Source organism: Chelonoidis abingdonii, chromosome 2 (genome assembly GCF_003597395.2).
Source record: "Chelonoidis abingdonii isolate Lonesome George chromosome 2, CheloAbing_2.0, whole genome shotgun sequence".
Taxonomy (NCBI): Eukaryota; Metazoa; Chordata; order Testudines; family Testudinidae; genus Chelonoidis; species Chelonoidis abingdonii.
In genome coordinates, this window is record NC_133770.1 from 136,449,767 (window position 1) to 136,470,053 (window position 20,287).

At 41.3% G+C, this 20,287-nt stretch overlaps 1 protein-coding gene across 5 annotated transcripts in view; it reads right to left on the reverse strand.

Annotated features, from left to right (window-relative positions):
- Positions 1 to 20,287, reverse strand: part of CTNND2 (catenin delta 2) — a 1,230,307-nt gene that overhangs the window by 557,823 nt on the left and 652,197 nt on the right. For all 5 annotated transcript variants that reach the window (XM_075062683.1, XM_075062682.1, XM_075062681.1 and 2 more), the window contains 2 exons: positions 1,363 to 1,397; positions 759 to 875 (listed from right to left, as the gene is read on the reverse strand). In XM_075062683.1, coding sequence (XP_074918784.1) covers positions 759 to 875; positions 1,363 to 1,397 — 152 coding nt within the window. The remainder of the gene's footprint in view (positions 1 to 758; positions 876 to 1,362; positions 1,398 to 20,287) is intronic.

The following is a 20,287-nucleotide window of genomic DNA, read 5'->3' on the forward strand; positions in this document are numbered from 1 at the left end:
CCCAGTGTTTCCAAAGTGGTTGAGGGCAGGCCTGAACCATAACTAATTTGCAAGCAGCTGGTTATGGCAAAGGACCCAGCTACTCCACTGCATAGGTCTGAAAATATAGTTTGACCATTCAGCACCCAGCCCACCTCCTTTGATAGATGCCTCAAGGTGCTCCGGCGCTTTTGACAAGTCCAGCCATCACCTTTGAAATCTGTCAGGATGCCCATTACCTGCTCTCACTCATATTGAGGGCCATTTCTTGGGTTGCTTGGAGTCATGTAATCTTTTGCAAATTTTAGCCTTATTGAGTAGTTCATAGCTGTGTGGTGAAACTGTGACATCAGACATTATGACGATTTGCCGAATTGGAATACAATTTATTTTGGTGCCTTTGCATACTGTAATCCTATTGGTTACAAGTCTTCTAGTACTGACACTGAAATCTTTGAATATGACCTTCTTAGATGTCACAACTATACAATATGAAGGGATATATTCCTTAAAGTAATAATTATCAGACTATCTGCTTTTTGTCCATAGCTTCAGAAGTGCTTGGAAGCTCTTTACAGATTGTAATCCACATAAGGAAGTGGGTAATAAGCAAATTTACAGATAATTCCATTTATATTGCCTGCTGCCAATGTTGACAGATGAAATGAGAAAACCATTATGACACAATGTACTTTCATCTTAAAAGCATACAGTACTCTGAATAATAGTTCTGGATTCTGGGTCTCCAGACAAAGAAAGGCAAGTTCCTGGAAACTTACTTTCACTAGTTGAGTAGTCCTGTGGATCAAGTATTCCTGATTCCTGCAGTGATCTAATACAGGAGTCCACCAGCTCAAGACCAGTTGTGAGCTCATCCTCTATATCCTTCTGACCATCTGTAATAAAAAATTATAAAAAATATTGAAGAATATAAAGAAAATACAAAAGATAAAAACAATGACATAGAACCAATTAAAATTCACAGCTAGTCAAGGGAATGGTAACATTTAAGGTTTAATTTTCAAAGGAGGCTGGAATGGGCAGGCCCAGAAAAATGCACCTATATCCATACTTTCAAACACCATCCTTTAAAAGTATGGTGTTTGCTATCGATAAGCATATTGAAAAAATCAGGTTTAATTACTGAGATTTTTTCACACTGATTACAATCAGAAACTTTGTACACGTCACTCTCTTGTTCTACAACCATCTGTGTCAACACCAATTACTGCCACTTCTCTATGGGGATAATTAATAAACAATTTTAATGAAGGCTAGAACACAAAATCCATGATTCTTCCAATTCTTTGTTCCATTTTGGATAAGATAGACATTACTGGGGAAATATATGTAGATACAGAATCCATCCAAGATATACTTTACCTTGCGTTTGCCAATGAAACTGCTCTTCTGTTGAACTGTAAAAAAAAATTAAGTATAAATTAGAAAAGAAACAAATCAAGGGTAAATTATACAAAACCCCTAAATTTTAGAAAAAGTCACTAGTACAGCACTACCACACAGATTTAAACCTACTCTGTATAATGAAGCTGATCAAAGAATGCTAAACAATAACTTTCAAGTCAAATATAAAATGTGTTAATTTCCTATAAATATTTTAAATATTCATAATTTGGACAGCATTGAAATTAAAAAAACAGTTCTGATTAATTATTGACATATAAAAGATTTAATTATAAATTGTATCCTATCATTTTAAATAATTGAATTAAAACAAAAACAAACTTTCAAAAGACAGCGCTTTGCCTTATAACGTTTAAAAAACCTCCTCTATAACTGCTCTCCCTGCACTCCCTCCCTTCATTTTTATAAGAGGAAAAGGTTGCTTTTAGAAATGAAGACGTGTCTGTGAAAAGATATATTTTATTTTATTTATGGATTATGGTCTTGATCCTGCACTTATGCACATACTTAACTTTACTCAGCTGTGGAATTTCAATGAAGTCAACAGAACTGTGTATGTGAGTAAAGCCAAGCACATAGATAAGTGTTTGTGGCATGAGAGCCTAAGAATGGAGTATCTTTTAATTTTAAGAGCATTAGAAACATTTAGGAAGCATGAAGTTTGAACCAAGACCAGAATGGTCATGTGCAATCCAGCTGGAATTTTCAGGACCAGCAGTTATCATTCTTTTGCCTGCATAACTCCAGTTGAAATCAATGGAAGTTTTTTGGTGTTGATCAGCCACGGGGATTTAGCTCTGTTTAGTGCTGATGCTTAAAATCGATCAAGCTAAAAATGGTGATCATCACTTAGTTTACACAGGAATGATGGAAATTTATGAGGATATACACTAGATAGCATAGGTATATTTTCTGCAGCAGAAGAAAACATGGTACTTAAGGTAAATTGATTAATAATATGTACAATAAGTACACCACTACTATGCATGATCTTTCTATTCTTCCTTTACATGTCAAGAACTGTCAGAAAAGGGTACAGTCACTCATGCATCGTTATGGTAATTCATAGATTCCAAGACCGGAAGGGACCATAGTGATCAACGTGTTTGACCTGCTGTATAATACAGGCCATAGAATGTCAGTATATCTTTTAGAAAAGCATCCAGTCTTGATTTAAAAAATGTTCAGTGATGGAGAATCCACCACAAACCTTGTTAAATTGTTCCTAATTACATAGATGTAAAGATTCAACTACAATAGTCACAATTAAAAAGCTTTCTTGTACCTTATAGACATGGGCAGGATATTACTAGCTTGAATATCTATTTCCTACACTTATAATGGGGAATAGGATGTTATCAGTTGTACCTGCCCATAAAAAATAAAAAAAATAAAAACTTTTTAGCTGTTACCATTATAGATCTATTTATTTGTTCATGTGAGGTTATGAATATATACTTTTTAATGAGAACATAGATTTTAGATCTTGAATCTTTTTCCCTGTGCAAAAAAGTGCTAGGTAAGTTTCTGAATGCCTTGGATGCAAATCTTTATATCTATGTCCAGAGAGCAAGCATATAAGGAAATTAAATTCAGGACCTTCCTTTTGAAGGCATTACGCTTTTTACGGGAAAAATACTTGGGTTAGGTATTAGCTTTATTTGACAGTGAGAAAACACAAGACTGAAAACTGTCTAACATATTTATTTACATAATTTTAAATATGTTTATTAAACCCTGCCTGATGTTTGAAATTTACAACTAATACTTTAAAAATCATAGATTTCTGTTTTCATTTCCAAACACATGTAGGCATCTAATATCTATGACTAAGAGCATGTCTATCTGAAGAGTTAGTGCATGGCAAACTAGAGTGTGAATCTACAGCACACTAATGTGCCATGCAAAACTGTCTGTGTGGACCCTGATGCAGTGCACTAAAAGTTCTGCACTACGGAATTTTTTTCAATGCATGGCAGCAGGATTCACACAGTTAGTGCACATCACACTGTAGCACTGTAGATTTACATCCCAGCCTGCAACAAATTAACTTATTATTATTATTAAGCACTTAATATTAATCTAGTACAGAGGATAGTCATGCCTCGAGGATTGGCAATGTAATGCAGACCTAGGGATAGGAACATGCTGAAAAGGTGCCAAAATGCCTTTTATTATTAGGACACAAGATGGCACCTGGCCCATTTAGTCATGGTCAGAGTTAATATTTTCTAAAATCGCCACCAATCTGGATTACTCAGTTTTTGGTAGCCCAACCTGAAACACTTTGGGCCTGATTTTCAGGAGTGCCAAACATCCACAACTCCAATGATGTCAATGGGAACTGTGAGTGCTTGTCACTTCCGAAAACTAGCCCTGAATGTACCAAAACCTGAGTTATCCAAAATAATTAGTATCAACTGCAGCCTAATTTGAAATGAGCTAGTGGTCTTGGTCCATTTTCCACTGGACAGATGTTCACATAACTGTTATTAAATAGTTAGATGGCAGTCTCAGGTCAGGGAATGAATTGGTGTGAAGCATTACCCTCTCTGCCAAATTGGTGGGCAGAGGAAGCATGCGTACAATGAAATATGTAGATAAATAGTGGTTTCTGTGGCTTCCAATCTGGCAGCTTTCATGAGCGCTAAATTCATAAGAAACTTTTACAAATATTAAATAAAAGGAAAAAAAGAAAAGAAAAGAAAAGGAAAATATTGGCTTGATCTACCTAATATTTTTAAATTAAACATTGAAAAGAAAACACATTCCATTTACCTGTCTTTGATTTGTACAACACAGAACCATTTTTCTGTGCCAAGCATAAAATAATCAAAAATGGGAGGTCAAAGAAAGTATAACATTTGTGAGAAATTACGAAAATGTTGCATTTTCCAGTTATGTGCAGGTTTCTCTTCATAAACACTGGAACTTTCACATGTCAAGTAGCAGATTTAATGACAAATGTCTCTCATCATAATGACATAATCTGATGAATTTGTTAAGAGCTTATGTATCATTACAAAGGATATTAATCTATTCTCAATTTGGGGGGGAACATGCAGTACCACTTTTTTCTAGTTAAAGAATATACTATTTAGATTTTTTATACAGTAAATTCTAATTTTATTGCACATTCCTGGCCATTTCTTAGTTACAAGTCAAGACTCCAATCCTACAATTGGATGCATTCATGCTTACCCAAACAAAATTTGATGCAAATTTTAAATTGACAAATTAAAATAAAGCATCCTGTAAACAGTATGTTCTGGCTTTTCTTTATTTATTTTTAAAATTCCTTAAGAAAATATAAGTTTTCCTGCCCCTGTGCTTAAAGGGATCTTTTCATCAAAGGATAAATTGACCAACATAGACACCCACCCTCCACTGAGTTCCACAAGTGAAAGGGTCTGCCTGATTGAATACAGACCAGTGAAAGTGAATATACGCACATGGTGTCAAATGAAAAAGTAAACATACTTTTTTTCTCTCTCTTTCTTGCTAAGCTCTTTCAGTTATAATTATCGTAGAGTGGCACTGCAACCTGTGTGCCAGTTGCTGCTGCAGGTTGGGTTTTTTAATTTGTTTTATACATTAGTTTTCATTTTATTTCATGTTACTTCACATTTTCAAAAAAAAGAAGTAAAACAAACAAAACACAGGGCTGTAATTATGACTCATTTGCTATAACCGATGCCACTGCCATTTAATATTATTTCTATTTCAAGTTATTCCATTGCATGCAAGACAGCCAGTCTATTTTATTATATTAGTATGAGATGAAAAAAAATCAAACGCTGCCATTTCAGTAGAAAAGAATGTAATTTGTATTTAGTGCACATTTATATGTTCTCTTTTTGGTAGATGATTGTCTTTGTGGCATTGCTTCAGGCAAGTATCTGAAGAATAGAAGCACAAATGTTCAAAAGTGACTAGTGATTTGAGGTGTCTCAATTTTTGAACGTTCATCTTGACACACCTTTAGAATGACCTGACTTTTAGAAAAGAATGGTTACTTACCTGTTCTGTAACTGCTCTTCTTCGAGGTGTGTTGCACATGTCTGTTACACTTTGGGCCTGTGCACAACCAGTGCACCAAGTCCAGACAGTTTTTCCCCAAATCAGTGCCCAATAGGGCGATGCATGCACTTTCTTGATGCTAGTGCTCTCAGCTGAAGGTATAAGGTCAGAGATGCCCTGGTCCCCTTTCACTTCCTTCACACCAGAATCCAGGAAGTATAGACTCCAGTGTAGAAAGGATGGATTGTGGATTGGACAGAAGGATGGACAGAAGGACAAGTGTGGAATGGACATGTGCAACACTTCTCAGAGAACAAGTGCTGGAGAGCAGGTAAATAGCGGTTCTTTTTTCTTCTGTCAACTCCCCTTTAAGTGACTCACAAGAAGTTTGGAAAGGAGAGCTTTGTAGTCCACTGAGCAAAGGTTGCAACACCACTCTCCCAAATTTGGCATCAGCTCTCAAAGCTCAAGAGATAACATATTGACTAATGAATATATGTACTTATGAGCAAGCTGCCACTCTGCAAATGTCATTGATGAGCACATGACCCAAGAATGCAGCTGATGCTGCTTGTGATCTTCTAGAATGTGCTGAAACCCTTTCTGGTCAAGAAAACGTAGTGATGCCATAGCACAGAGATATGCAAGATGAGATCCAGAATGATATTCTCTGCAAAGAGACAGGTTGTCCTTCATCCTCTCAGAGAAGGAAACAAATAGGTGAGGGGACATTCTAAACTATTTAGTCTTGCCCAAGAACAAGGCTAATCCCTTGCAAATGTCCAAAGTATGGAACCTCTCCTCATTTCTATGAGAGTGAAGTTTGGAAGAAAGATTGTTAAATAGAAAGACTAGTTAAGGTGTAAATCCAAAACCACCCTAGTCAGAAATTTAGAATGGAGTCATAAATAAATCTTGTCCTTAAAAAAGATCATATACGAGGGAGGGGGGTGGTCTGCAACAATGGTCAAAATTCTCCTACTCTCCTGGCTGAGGTAATAGCTACCAAGAATGTTACCATCAAGGAGAGATGCAACAAAGAACCAGTAGCAATACGGCAAAAGGTAGACCTACTAATGTGCCAAGACCAAGTTTAAGTCACAAGGGAGTGTAGAATCTCTCACAGGTGGAAAAAGCCAGCCTAATCCCTTTAGATATTACACAGTCATTGAGTTAGAAAATACAGTTTTTCCCTTTATAAGAGGATGGAAAGCAGAAATGATCACCAAGCATACCCTTAAGGGCCTTATGGGAAGTCATTTCTCCTTTGGGTGAAGTAAATAGTCCAGTTTAAACTGAAAAGAAATTTGTACTGTTGCAATCATATAGAGAAACATCTTCATTTCATCATGTAATACCCTGTAGTGGGGTGGTCACCCGCTCCTGCCTTAAAAAGCTTAAAACAGCCTGGGGAGAAGGCTGTGGCAGGGAAGGAAAAGTGGGGCTGATTGAGGAAAGCAGCTTCAGCTGGAGGCCATGCCCCAATCAGGCCAAGGCTGCCTTAATGAGGGCCCAGCTGGCCCTTATAAGAGGGCTGAGGCCAGAAGCCAGAGACAGAGACTCTCTCCAGCATTGAGAGGGAGGGACCTGGCTGCAGGGAGCTCAGAGAAGGTACCCGGGGTGGAGCAGTGCTGGGGAAGGGCAGAGGGAGTTGGGGAGCTCCAGCCTAGCAAAGCCCCAGGCTGCAGGCCTAGTTAAAGGCCTACAAAAGGGTACTGGGGCTGCAGACGGGCAGCCCAGAGATAGGCAAAGGCAGCAGGTCCTAACCTCCTTGCCTATGATGAGTGGCTTTTACACTGCAGTCTGCCCCAGGAAGCAGGGTATAGATGGTAACTGGCAGTAGCCCACGACTGAGGCAAGGTGAGGATAGAGGGTTGAGGGTTCCCCTGAATGGGGAGACTCAGACTATGAGGCTATTACCAGGGGGAAGCACCCCAAAGACAAGGAGCACTGGGTTATGGGAGGGACATGGGGGCCCAGCGGCAGCGAGACATCAGCCTGCAAAGGGCACTTCAAGCCTGGAAAAAAAGCTAATTCCCAGGACACACCACAGGGGTGAGTCCTGCCTATGATACACCCTAATAGAGGGTTTTCTACTATTTAATGGTATGTCTGAACCTCTGTGGAACACTTAGTCTTTTGAGGTGTCAACCACTGAGAATGCAAGCTGTTAGAGTAAGGATGGGAGGGTGAGATACAGCATCAGATCATGGTTCTGTGAACTTACATGGATGACTTCAGACAGTGTTATTAGGTCACTAATGAAGACATCAGGAGGTCTGAGAACAAATGCAGCCTCAGGTAGACTGATGTTATAAGTATTACTATGCATGATCCTGCCTGAGGTTGCATAACGTTTGGAATCAAGAGTACAGCAACTTGTCTTTCCATGACAGAAGGAATGCATCTGAGACAGATCCTGGGCTGTTCAGTCACATAGCAAACCAATCTCTGATATTCCCCAAGTGAAGATGGATTTGATTACCTCTGTCTGAAGGGACCATTCCTGACTCATGCTGCATTGTAAGGATTCAGGGATTTCAACCCTGGTTTACAGAGCCTGGATTAGCTTATGTTCCCACAGTGACATTGGGAGACCATACACAGCCACAGCCAGGGAGCAGTGTGGAGAGTAAGTGCTGCAGGAAGTACCACCCAAGGGAGCCAGTACCCTGTGGTCCTCTGATTGGCCAAGCACCCTATTTAACCCACCTTTGCCCCAGGAAGTTGTCTGGGCAACAGCACAGACTTTGGCCTGCTGCAACTCCAGACTTCAACTTGTCTCCCAGTCTCCAATCCCAGCTTGTCTCTGACCCTTAGTTTTGCCTTCTGATTCTAGCCTGGTACTACCTCTGATCTCACTGGTCTACAATTTTTGAGAAGTCGTCTGCTTCAGAGATAAACTGTGGTATTTATTATGTATTTTGATGTGCTGAATTCAAATATGACAATTAAAACAACTGATTGGCTACTGTTTCTAAGATATTTAAGTTTTTACATTTTATGTCTATGTATATTGTGTAGATAGTAGAGTTTTAATCATAAATTGTAAACCTAGGTCTTTTCATGTGTTTATGGTTGCTTTACATGATAATATTTCACCTGTCCTGTTTATGTAACACTTTAAAAATCAGCAAAAGGGTTATATAAATAAAATTTATTATGAAACAAAAGGCAAAAAACTATTATGTACATAGTTTAGTCCTATTCAGTGTCTACTCGGCGCTTCTTGGCTTGTCTCTTGTATTCATTAAATGGAGCATCTCTTGTCACTGTCCAGCAATAGTCTGCAAGCATTGATGGGCTCCATTTGCCCTGATAACGTTTCTCCATTGTTGCAATGTCCTGGTGAAATCGCTCGCCGTGCTCGTCGCTCACTGCTCCGCAGTTCGGTGGAAAAAAATCTAGATGAGAGTGCAAAAAATGTATCTTTAGTGACATGTTGCAACCAAGGCTTTTGTATGCCTTGAGGAGGTTTTCCACCAACAACCTGTAGTTGTCTGCCTTGTTGTTTCCGAGAAAATTTATTGCCACTAACTGGAAGGCTTTCCATGCCGTCTTTTCCTTGCCACGCAGTGCATGGTCAAATGCATCATCTCGAAGAAGTTCACGAATCTGAGGACCAACAAAGACACCTTCCTTTATCTTAGCTTCACTTAACCTTGGAAATTTTCCACGGAGGTACTTGAAAGCTGCTTGTGTTTTGTCAATGGCCTTGACAAAGTTCTTCATCAGACCCAGCTTGATGTGTAAGGGTGGTAACAAAATCTTCCTTGATTCAACAAGTGGTGGATGCTGAACACTTTTCCTCCCAGGCTCCAATGACTGTCGGAGTGGCCAATCTTTCTTGATGTAGTGGGAATCTCTTGCACGACTATCCCATTCGCAGAGAAAACAGCAGTACTTTGTGTATCCAGTCTGCAGACCAAGCAAGAGAGCAACAACCTTCAAATTGCCACAAAGCTGCCACTGATGTTGGTCATAGTTTATGCACCTCAAAAGTTGTTTCATGTTGTCATAGGTTTCCTTCATATGGACTGCATGACCAACTGGAATTGATGGCAAAACATTGCCATTATGCAGCAAAACAGCTTTAAGACTCGTCTTCGATGAATCAATGAACAGTCTCCACTCATCTGGATCGTGAACGATGTTGAGGGCTGCCATCACACCATCGATGTTGTTGCAGGCTACAAGATCACCTTCCATGAAGAAGAATGGGACAAGATCCTTTTGACGGTCACGGAACATGGAAACCCTAACATCACCTGCCAGGAGATTCCACTGCTGTAGTCTGGAGCCCAACAGCTAGACTAGAGCCAATCAACAATTTTAAGCATCATTTTCGTTCTCAGTGACCCAGAATTAGTAAAGTTTGACTACATTTATTTCAGAAGCATTTTGGCTGTAGAGCAGTGTCTCTGGTCTCTGACCCTGGCCTGTCTCTGACCCCGACTCTCGCTTACTGAACCTGGGTTCTTGTGATTTCTTTGACTCCTGCTCAGTGACTACCATCCCTGATATGCAGACCCCAACCCAGCTGTGACTTAGTGTCTTACATGAATGCCCTGCTGGGATGATCCACCAGATGGTTCTGAATGCCTGGGAAAGGCTTTGATGTTCATGGCATTTTTGATGCAAAAAATTCTAGAGATCTATGGCTTCTTGACAAAGGCAATCTAACCTGGCCCATCCCTTTCTGTTCAAGTAGAACATAACAACCATGTTGTCCATGACTACCTGTGCACAATATAGCCTTTGATTTGCAGAAGGTGAAGGTGACATGCCAGGTGAATCATTCAAAGTTCTCAAATATTTATGCGGAGAGAAAATTATTGATCCAACCAAAGTCCCTGTCTCTGGAGGGGCCCCAGGTGAGCTCCCCATCCTAGAAATGAGTCATCCAGGACCAGAGTCATGGAGATCAAAGTCAGAGAAATTGGGACCCTTTCTCATACATTGGCAGAGTCCGTACACCAATCTAGAGATGACAAGACACTTGCAGGTACATGAGTCAGCAAGTCCAGCGGATGATGAGAAGGATGGTATATAAACTTCATCCATTCTTGTATGCCTCTGACATGAAGTCTGGAATGCCATGTCATGTATGTGCAAGCTGTCGTGTCCTAGAACTCTCAAGCAATTCCTTAATGTTGTACAAGGATGGACCTTGAGATCTTTGCACAGATCCAACATTCCCTAAAATCTGTCTTCAGATAAATATGCTCTCGCACAACTAGAGTTGAGAATTGTTCCTATAAATTCGATCCTCTGCACCAAAAACATCACTTACTTGTCCTTGTTGATCAGTAGGCCCAGAGAATGAAAAAGGCACTGAATCTTCTCAATGCTGACCTATATTTGGTCCCCAGATCACCCTCATACCAACTAGTTGGGACACTGGTCCGTCTGAGATATGCAGTGACCACTGCCCTGGAATTTGTGAAGACAGACTGAAGGGAAAGACTGGGAGTTGATAATGCATATTCACCAAAATAAACCTTTAAAGCAACCTGTGGCTTGGTTGGATTGCCACATAAAAGTTGTGTCCTTTCACTCAAGGAATCAGTCTCTGGCATCTAAGGACCCAATAATGGAGACTAGGGTGATCACACAAAACTGTATCTTTTTTATCTATTTGTTCAAATTTTGCAGATCCAGAATGTCTCTGAGGCCTCCCTTGGACTTTTGGATGAGAAAATATTGGGAATAAAATCCCTTGCCCTGATGCTGAGGAGGTATCTCTTCCATGGCCCCTACATGTAAAATTGATGCTATTTCTTAAATGAGGACAGTTTCATGAGGTTGCTCTCTGAAAAGGGACAGGAAAGGGGTGGGGTGTTGTGAGGATAGCAACAAACTACTGGGTATAACCCAATCCCAGTGTGCTTAGCATCCAATCATCAATTGTCATTTCGGTTCAAGCACCTAGGAAGTGGGCCATCCTGTTGCCAAAGGAAGGGACAGGTAATAATAGATACCAACATGGTGGTTCGCTGGCCTCAACTATGGTGCTAGATAGACTGCTTAGTTGCTGTGGGCTGTCTCAACACGGCTGAAGCAGGAGTAAGAAGCAGTGGTCACCTTCTTTGGTATTTATGATGCTTCTTCATGTGCTCAGACTGTTTTATAGAGTAAAAAGGATATCTCTTCTGAATTTGAAGATGAAATTGCTTCTTCTTAGGAGCTGGTTATAAATGCCTAGAAATTTAAGGGCTGCCCTAGAGTGTGGTGTTTTTCTTTTTTCTTTAGCACTTCATCCATTTTCCCAGTAAACAAAAGAAACTCATCAAACAGACTGTCTTCAGTCATCTGCTGGACCTCCAGTGGTATCCCAGACAATTGCCGCCAAGAGGAGCAATGCATTGTAATTGTGGCTGCCATTGCTTGTGCTACAGAGTCTGCATTATTCAAAGCCATCTGAAGGATCTGGACACCAGAAAACACTCACTAAACCAGGCTTCATACACTTCTTTGGCCTCGTTTGGTAGATTGTCTATGAATTTAGACATATTGTCCCAAATAGAAAAATCACATCTGACTACAAGATCCTCATTGTTTGCAATTCTAAATTATAACCCTAAGGTCAAACAAACTTTTCTACCACTTTTTTATGACCATCGTCATCTTTGGGGGTACACATGGAATGCCCTTGTCCAGAACTTTTTGTTGACTGTAGCCACCACCAAAGATCCTGAGGTGGTGTGTGAATAAAAGTAGTATCTCCTCCCCATTCTCTTAGCCATAAGTGGAATATATGAAGGTGTTTGCCAGAATATATTTGTGGACTCTCTGATGGCTTCATAAATTGGTACAACCACTCTACCAGGATCTGAGATGTGTATGGTATCCACTAATTTATGTGGATTTTCCTGCGCTGTTTTCACTTCTATACATAGAAAATTATCCACACTTCTGAACAGTTCCTGGTAGGTCCTACAATCACCAGGAACCAGTCATGATGATTCTGACGTTTGCCTGAGCAAAGGACAATGATGTGTTGAATGGTGATTGTATGGTTTTTCATATACAGGTGGATGCCTTATATTATAGTCAGATGGGTCTGGTATAGTCAGTATCACGTCCAGCACCTGATTGGTACCGAGGTTAGTCCAGGGATCAGTACTGGGCATCTTATGCTGCCTAATGTAAACACGGTAAAGAGACTGGACCCTATATGGGGATATATGATATAGGGGTGCTGAGTGTGAATGCACTGTCATTTTTCTATGGAGTGGAGATAGCCCCTCCCTCTGAGAAAGTGAGAGAAGATGGCCTCTCTCCTCAGAGGGAGGGGGAATGACAACTGGAGAGGAAGAGGGCAAAGGTGTACGGACAGAGGTATGTGGTGGGGAGGAGACTGAAAGAGAGAGAAGGGGGGAAGAAGGGGAGGGAGAAAGGTTGACTAGAGGGACAGGATGGGGAGGGAAGCCAGAGGGACAGAGAGATGGAGAGAGTGGCCAGAGGAATGCTGGAGGAGGGCAGCCAGAGGGACAGAGGGAAACCAAGTCTGAGAGAGACTGCAAGTCAGTGAAGAGATAGAGGTTGAGCAGCACAGACAGACATGTGGAAGAGGGCTCCTTTACTTTAAGGCTGGCTGGTCAACTCAGTCCATGTTTAATGGCATGTTTCTGAGCATCTGTTCCTGTTTGTTCCTGAGTGTCAGCTCTGGGCATGTGCTGTTATTGATTCATTTGGTCCCAGAGATCTAGAATAGGGGACCAAAAGTCCTTAAGATCCCATGGGTCTGGTCTAATGTATGCCCCCATCAAGCAAGCATCACTGGAGTCCACTCCATCCCTTCAGGAGGTCATGAGTGGCACTTGAGGCTCAAAGACTGACTTGGGCATTACACAGTACCCAGTAAGCAACCTAGGGAAAGAGGAACCTTGAACTACAAAAAAAAATCTATAAGATAATAGGCTGTGCATACAGAGATAGATACAGATATATATTTTTATGTAAAGGGTTATATTTAGTTAAGTACACTTAATAGTAAGTTATACTGTGTGTGCATGTACATATACATTTTCAAACCATTATACTTTTTATTATATATATTATTCATGTATTTAATGTTATTGATAGTAGGTGGAATCCAGTCCCATTTGTTCTGGTTTAAATAAAATTCCCATTATGTTTTTTTGACAACTAATGGTATTATCTTTGGCACTGTTAAATAACCTTTTATCAGTGTAACATCCAGCCGGCTCTCACCTGCTAGGTAAATTATATCACCTCAGTGACAGACCATTACTAAATCTTGGTCAATGGTTTCTGAATGGGCTGACTCTCAGATGTATTTCAAATTATACACAATAACCCTACTCGGAGAGGTCTGTTTACACCTGGTAGTGACTGGAATAGACACCGGAAAAGCTGTTCAAGACACTGGAGGCATGCCTCAGGGGTTCCAATAGAGCCATTGATAAGGCACCAGATCCCTGTAAAAAGCACGCTATAATATTCTGTCTATAGTTCTGCTTCTGTAAGACTGTCAGTGCCAAGATCATGATCTCCATGAGGATGGTGAACGTGAACCTCATGATCTTATAAAAAATCTGTACATATAAGATCTTACCTCCAACTCCAAAGAGGGGTAGGAGTAATCTGATGGCCACAGAGGTGCAGTCCTGGGTCGGTTTAAGGGATCAGAGATTTGGACCACTTTCCGGTGCTAGTACCGGGGAAACATTGGGGGCTTACCTAATGACAGTATCACACACGTGCTCTGGAGGGGCATCAAAGACTTCTTAGGAGTTATCAGTACCATCGACTGCTGCATCAAAATTGGTGATGAGTGAGCCACAGCTGTAGACAGAGAGAGTACCAGTCCTTGCACTGAAGAAGCAGAGGAGTGGTGAAACATCTACCTTGTCCTTGTCCTCCACATATGCCTGTAGTGTTATCAGTACCAAGAGTGTCAGATGGATAGCAGCATGCAAGGAAAAACTTGAGGGTTTGGCAGGCCCAGGCAATGGAGTTGGTCTAAAAAAATTAAAAAGCTGGTGCCTGAGTCAATGACTCTTCACTGAGAGTCAAAGTAGTAACAGTGGTATCAAGGACTGCCTAACCTCAGTATCAGATTTACTCCTGGAAGATTCTGCAGGAGATCAAGCCTTCTTTGAGGAAGACTACCTAAGCTTTGAAGACTGTGCTATGTCAGATGAAGTCTGGCTTTTCAGTGGTACCGGGGAGGGAGAATGATGCCTTTTCCTGGGATCCTTCTTATGAAGGGAATCTGCAATGTCTGCAGATGCACTCCTGGATGGAGTGGTATTCACACAGCAGTGAACCAAATAGCTGTGCTCCGATAAGGGGCATAGCACAGACTGAATAAGGAAGCACTGGAGCCTTACCTCTCTGGACTTCTGGGTTCTTTGTTTGAAAACACTGCAGATATGGCACTTATCTCTGATGTGACCCTCCCCCAGACACTTTAGGCAGTGGGAATGAGGATCACTAACTGACACAGATTTCCTAAAACCAGAATAGAGTTTAAATCCCAAGGATTTATGCTTGGGAGAACCCTGGTACCAGGCATTGAGGATGCAAGGAACAAATTAAAAAAAAAAAAAGAAGTAAAAACAGAAAAATTACACACAAGTACCACTCAAGTATACACTATAACTGACACTCAAAACTAATTACAAAGTTTAGATAAATTCTAAGAGAAAAAGGAAGAGTTGTGTGGCAAGACACAAAACCCATTCCAACTACCGTGGGCAGTGAGAAGGAACTGTAGGGGAGCAGGAGTGGCTCCACCTTTTATATTTTTGGCTGGGAGAATGAGTTCGTGGAGAGCACATGTTCTGCCTAGATGGGTACCACTATGGGAAAACATATTTGACTTTAGTACACAGGGCTTGCACGCACCTGAAGTAGAATGGACCTGTGCAATCACTCAAAGAAGCAGCACTGAGGACCCACCCTCTGAAAATAGGCTCATCTTAAGAAACTTCAAGCTGGATGCTCAAAATTCAAGGCACCCAAAACGACCTCCTGGTGTCCTGTCTTAACGCAAACCTAAAGAGCATAAATTTTGGTATAGATATATGACTCCTTACATATTATCCATCCATGCATTTCACAATGATTATTGTGACCAGTGGGCTACAGGCTCTTGGTAGAGTCCTCACATGCCATCCTTTGGTGACAGATCTTATTTGATCTGACCTAGGGGATCCCTGTAAAATCTTATGCATCCCCTGTGTTCTCTGCCAGTTGGCATCAAGGAGACCCTGAGTCACAGAAGAATTTTTTATTTTCCCTTTTTTATTATTATTATTTGTAGTTTGGTAGCATTTAGGTGCCCCAGTCATGTGAATAATAGAAAGATGGTCTGTCCCACAGCTTACAGTCTAAGTATAATTTTAATTATCTTCTTTCTCCCCATTCCATCTTCCAGCCCCACCAATATTTAATTAAGTGTTTTGTTCTGTTTGTTTTCCCCCTTTTAAAATGTTAGGGGCCATAGCTGCAAAGGAACCAAAACCCATAGTGTCTCCTATGTGACTTCTGCAGTCCTCTTCCTGCCTCACTTTCAATATTTAAGAACCTGAATTGGGAGCCATAAGCCTTCTTCCCATTCAAGTCTCTAAAGTAAAACTTAACTGAAACATTGCAAGCTTTTCTCGAGTGTAGCCTCTGGGCTGGGAGGTAAAGTGGTGTTCTCCCTTTGAAACCTTACAGCTAGCACTACTGCCAAATTTTGTGATCTACATCCTGGGTTGAATCCCTAATAAGCCCAACACAGATAGGAAGGTACGGGCAAAGATGACTTTAAGACACCTTTACACAGGGTGACCACATAGCAAGTGTGAAAAATCGGGCAGGGTGTGGGGGGCAATAGGTGCCTATGTAAGAAAAAGCTCCAAAAGTCAGGACTGTCCCTATAAAATTGGGACATCTGGTCACCCTACCTTTACATACCCTCATTCTGAAGTCAGCAGGGGACTACACCACTTCCTGGTAAAAAACTGAGCAATCTCAAATTGCTCATTCCAGCAGCCAGGAACCATCCAGATGCAGTGATATCCTGCCCCCTTTTGCTCCATAAAATCCATTAAACAGGAAGGGGATCTGGAAGGAAAGTGGAATTGTAGCTGATATACAAGGATTCCTCTGCACTGATCAAACTGTGAATTCATTATCCATACAAAGGAGCTTTAATGGGGTCAAGAACTATCTTAATTAGGTAAATTATTTGTCACTTATTTGATCAGCTCTATACAATACAAAGATTAGAACTGTAATGTCTACACTATCTCACTCTAACTGCCTGCAGCTTATTTATATGGTTTTCCTTTTTCAATGATTAAAGCAACAAAAATGTGACATCCAGAAAAAGAATAGTTTCATTATCAAAGAAGGAACATAGTTTTTGATTCTAAAGATACCTGAAGCTTCCTGATTGATCTTGTAACATTAGATCCAACATGAATATTAGAAAAAAATATATGTTTGTAGTTATTGAAATAACCAGTACTAACTGCCTGCAGCTCTTCTCTGTCAGCTTTCAGCTTAAAAGAAAAATTTCTAGAAGTAAAGGCTCTAGAAGTCGGTACATCCAAAAATTATAGTTCAGCACCAAGCGAGCAGCACGTGTGCTGAAACCTACTTTCTGGAAGTATGTACCATACTGTATCAAAAGATGTACTTTTCTGAGAAACAGAATTTAGTATAGTGAATTAAATATATTGTCCCTTTTGGGTACAAATAACAAAAACATCTACATATACTAGGAAACCCTCCAATAAAGATTTGTTCCCTCTTCCCCAGAAAGAATGAGTAAAGTAAAATTTCTGCTGGAAATGTAATCTCTGGTCTTTGCTGAACTCAGTGATGTAGACATTGCATGGATTCAGAAATTGAAAGCATCAGGTAGTAACAAATCTTTGTCTGTCCATGGGGGTTTATATTTGTCCTTGCACTCTGTGAGGGAAAAAGAAGAATACAGCATTCTGAAAGCAATGTTTATATTGGGGAACGTAATTATATAAATGGGCTATTCAGAAAAGTGTACCTATCATGTGTGGAAAGTTCAGATGCATAACAAGGATTGTAGAAATGCTAAGATCCCATTATCAGAAAAGCCTGTGTCTGTAGTACTAGCAATCTATCTAAATCAAGTTTATGACTTTTCAGGCTTGGCATACACAATCACATTTTGAACTACATCACAGCTATAAATAAGTGAAAAATTGATCCTTTCGAAGCTATGTATGCTTGAAGTCCAGAAAAGAATACAAATGAAGAGGACCTTAAAGCAGAGTCCCCATTAAGTAGGAGTCAGAAGGAACACAGGAACTGCCACACTGGATCAGACCATGGGTCCATGCACACTATTATATTGTCCCCATTAGTGACTAGTAGCAAAAATTTCAGAATAAGGTATAAAATCCTCATATGAATCAACTACAGAAATAGGGGAGAAAGCCTCTTCCTAACCTCAGTTAGTAGTTGGTTGATGCCCTGCAGTATGTGTTAACTCCATTTGTAATTAGTTTTTACTTTATCTAACTAAATTGTGAATATTCACATTATTCACATAAATGTCTAAGCGGGCAACTGTATTTTCCTCTCCTCTTCTCAAATATGTTTCTTATCAACACATAAAGTCAGTCACCTTAATATTACGAATGTCAAATGAATGAAATGCTTTTGCAGACATTCTGCCTGCTGAAATACTGTATAAATCAGCAGGGCCGCCCAGAGGATTCAGGGGGCCTGGGGTCTTCGGTGGCAGGGGGCCTCCGCTTCGGCGGTAATTCGGCGGTGGGGAGTCCTTCTGCTCCAGGACCCACCACCGAAGTGCCCCAAAGACCCACGGCAGGGGCCACCCACCGCCAAATTACAGCAGAAGACCTGGCACTTCAGCAGCGGGTCCCGCTTCGGCAGTAATTCGATGGCAGGGGGTCCTTCGCCCCGAGGCGGAAGGACCCCCCGCTGCCGAAGACCTGGAGTGGAAGAAGCTCCGGGGGCCCAGGCCCCATGAGAGTTTTCCGGGGCCCCTGGAGCAAGTGAAGGACCCCGCTCCAGGGCCCCCAAAAAACTCGTGGGGGCCCCTGTGGGGCCCGGGGCCTGGGGCAAATTGCCCCACTTGCCCCTCCCTCTGAGCAGCCCTGTAAATCAGGGGTGGGCAAACTACTGCCCAGGGGCCGCATCCGGCCCTCCAGACATTTTAATCCAGCCCTCGAGCTTCTGCTGGGGAGTGGGGTCCAAGACTTACTCCAGCCAGAGAGTGGGGTCAGGGATTTGCCCCATTCCACTTGGCTCCTGGAAGCAGCAGCAGGTCCCCCGTCCTGCTGCTACGCACAGGGGCAGCCAGAGGGCTCCACATGCTGCCCCAGCCCCAAGTGCTGCCCCTGCAGCTCCCATTGTCTGGGAACTGTGGCCAATGGAAGCTGCAGGGCAGTGCTTGTGGACAGGGCAGCACAAAGAGCCACCTGGCCACATCTCCATGTAGGAGACTGAGAGGGGACATGCTACTGCTTCTGGGAGCTGCTTGAGGTAAGCACTATCCGGAGCCTGCACCCCTGAGACCCTCCCATGCCCCAACCCTCTGCCCCAGCCCTGATCTCCCTTCCACTCTCTGAACCCCTCGGTTTCAGTCCAGAGTACCCTCCTGCACCTGAACTCCTCATTTCTGGGCCCACCCCCAAGCCTGCACCTGCAGCCAGAGCTCTCACCCTCTCATGCACCCCAGCCCCCAATTTTGTGAGCATTCATGGCCCAACATACGGTTCCATACCCAGATATGACCCTCAGGCCAAAATGTTTGCCTACCCCTGGTATAAATGCATGTTTCTTACGTGACAACATTGATCAAGCATCAGTTTAAGAGTGCCATGTACCTGTGTATGTATATCTATAACAGCTTCTTCCCACAAATAAAGTGACAATACTTGGGGAATATCTTTGTTTCCTATTTTTATAGGTTGCATTGTCTACCTTTGTTCCACTCAGAGGGTGTCTATTGCCATCTGTGATGCCTTGTGGAAATGGGAAGTTCTCCATACATACAGTTCCTGCAGAATTCCATATTGGATTTGTCTATCTATAGGGAAAATAATTTGTCCTGTAATCCATTTAGGAAGTTGTCTAGGTCTGAAGAGGCAGCAGACTTGATGATCCTTTGAAAGACCTCTGTGGAAAAGATGCCAATTTCTGGCCCCTGACTAATTTGGAGAAGGCATGTCTTCTTTCAGCCTTTCTGGCTCTTCCTTCAGTTTATCATATGGTTGCTGGATGGTTTCAGGGGCATGTCAGTAACTCTGTATGTCCTGTGCTTCAAGGCTTACAGATCCTGTTATTCTCTGACCTTTCAACCCCTTTGTCTGCTCTCTCCTTTCCCTGAGAATGATTTGGTTAGGCAGAATTTGATTTTTTTTTAAATTCAATGGATAACATAAATGTTTTAAGATTGTTTTTAGATGTTTAGCTATTTAAATTTTAAATTTTCATAGATGCACGAAATTATGGGTTTTAAGCATTTTTTACAATTTTCATCTATTTAAATTTTCACAATTGTGGGAAGGAGGAGACAGATAGTGTGGGGTGGAGGTGTCAGACAATAATTACTTAATGACAGAAGATGCTGAGATTCAGAAAGCTTAAGCTTTATAGCTGTTAAAACACAACATCCATCTTATGTCAAAATATTCAAAGTGAGTATTTGAAACCAAACTATACTAAGTTCTCAAGAAGCATTTTTCCTACTTTGCCTGTTTGTAAATTTTTATTATCAACAGTTAGCATGTATACAACATAGTGTGAAATTAACATTTACTGATAGTTACCAATAAAAATCTAATCCTTCCAAGCTTACTTATGACGTATAGATCCAACAAAGTTAGATGCT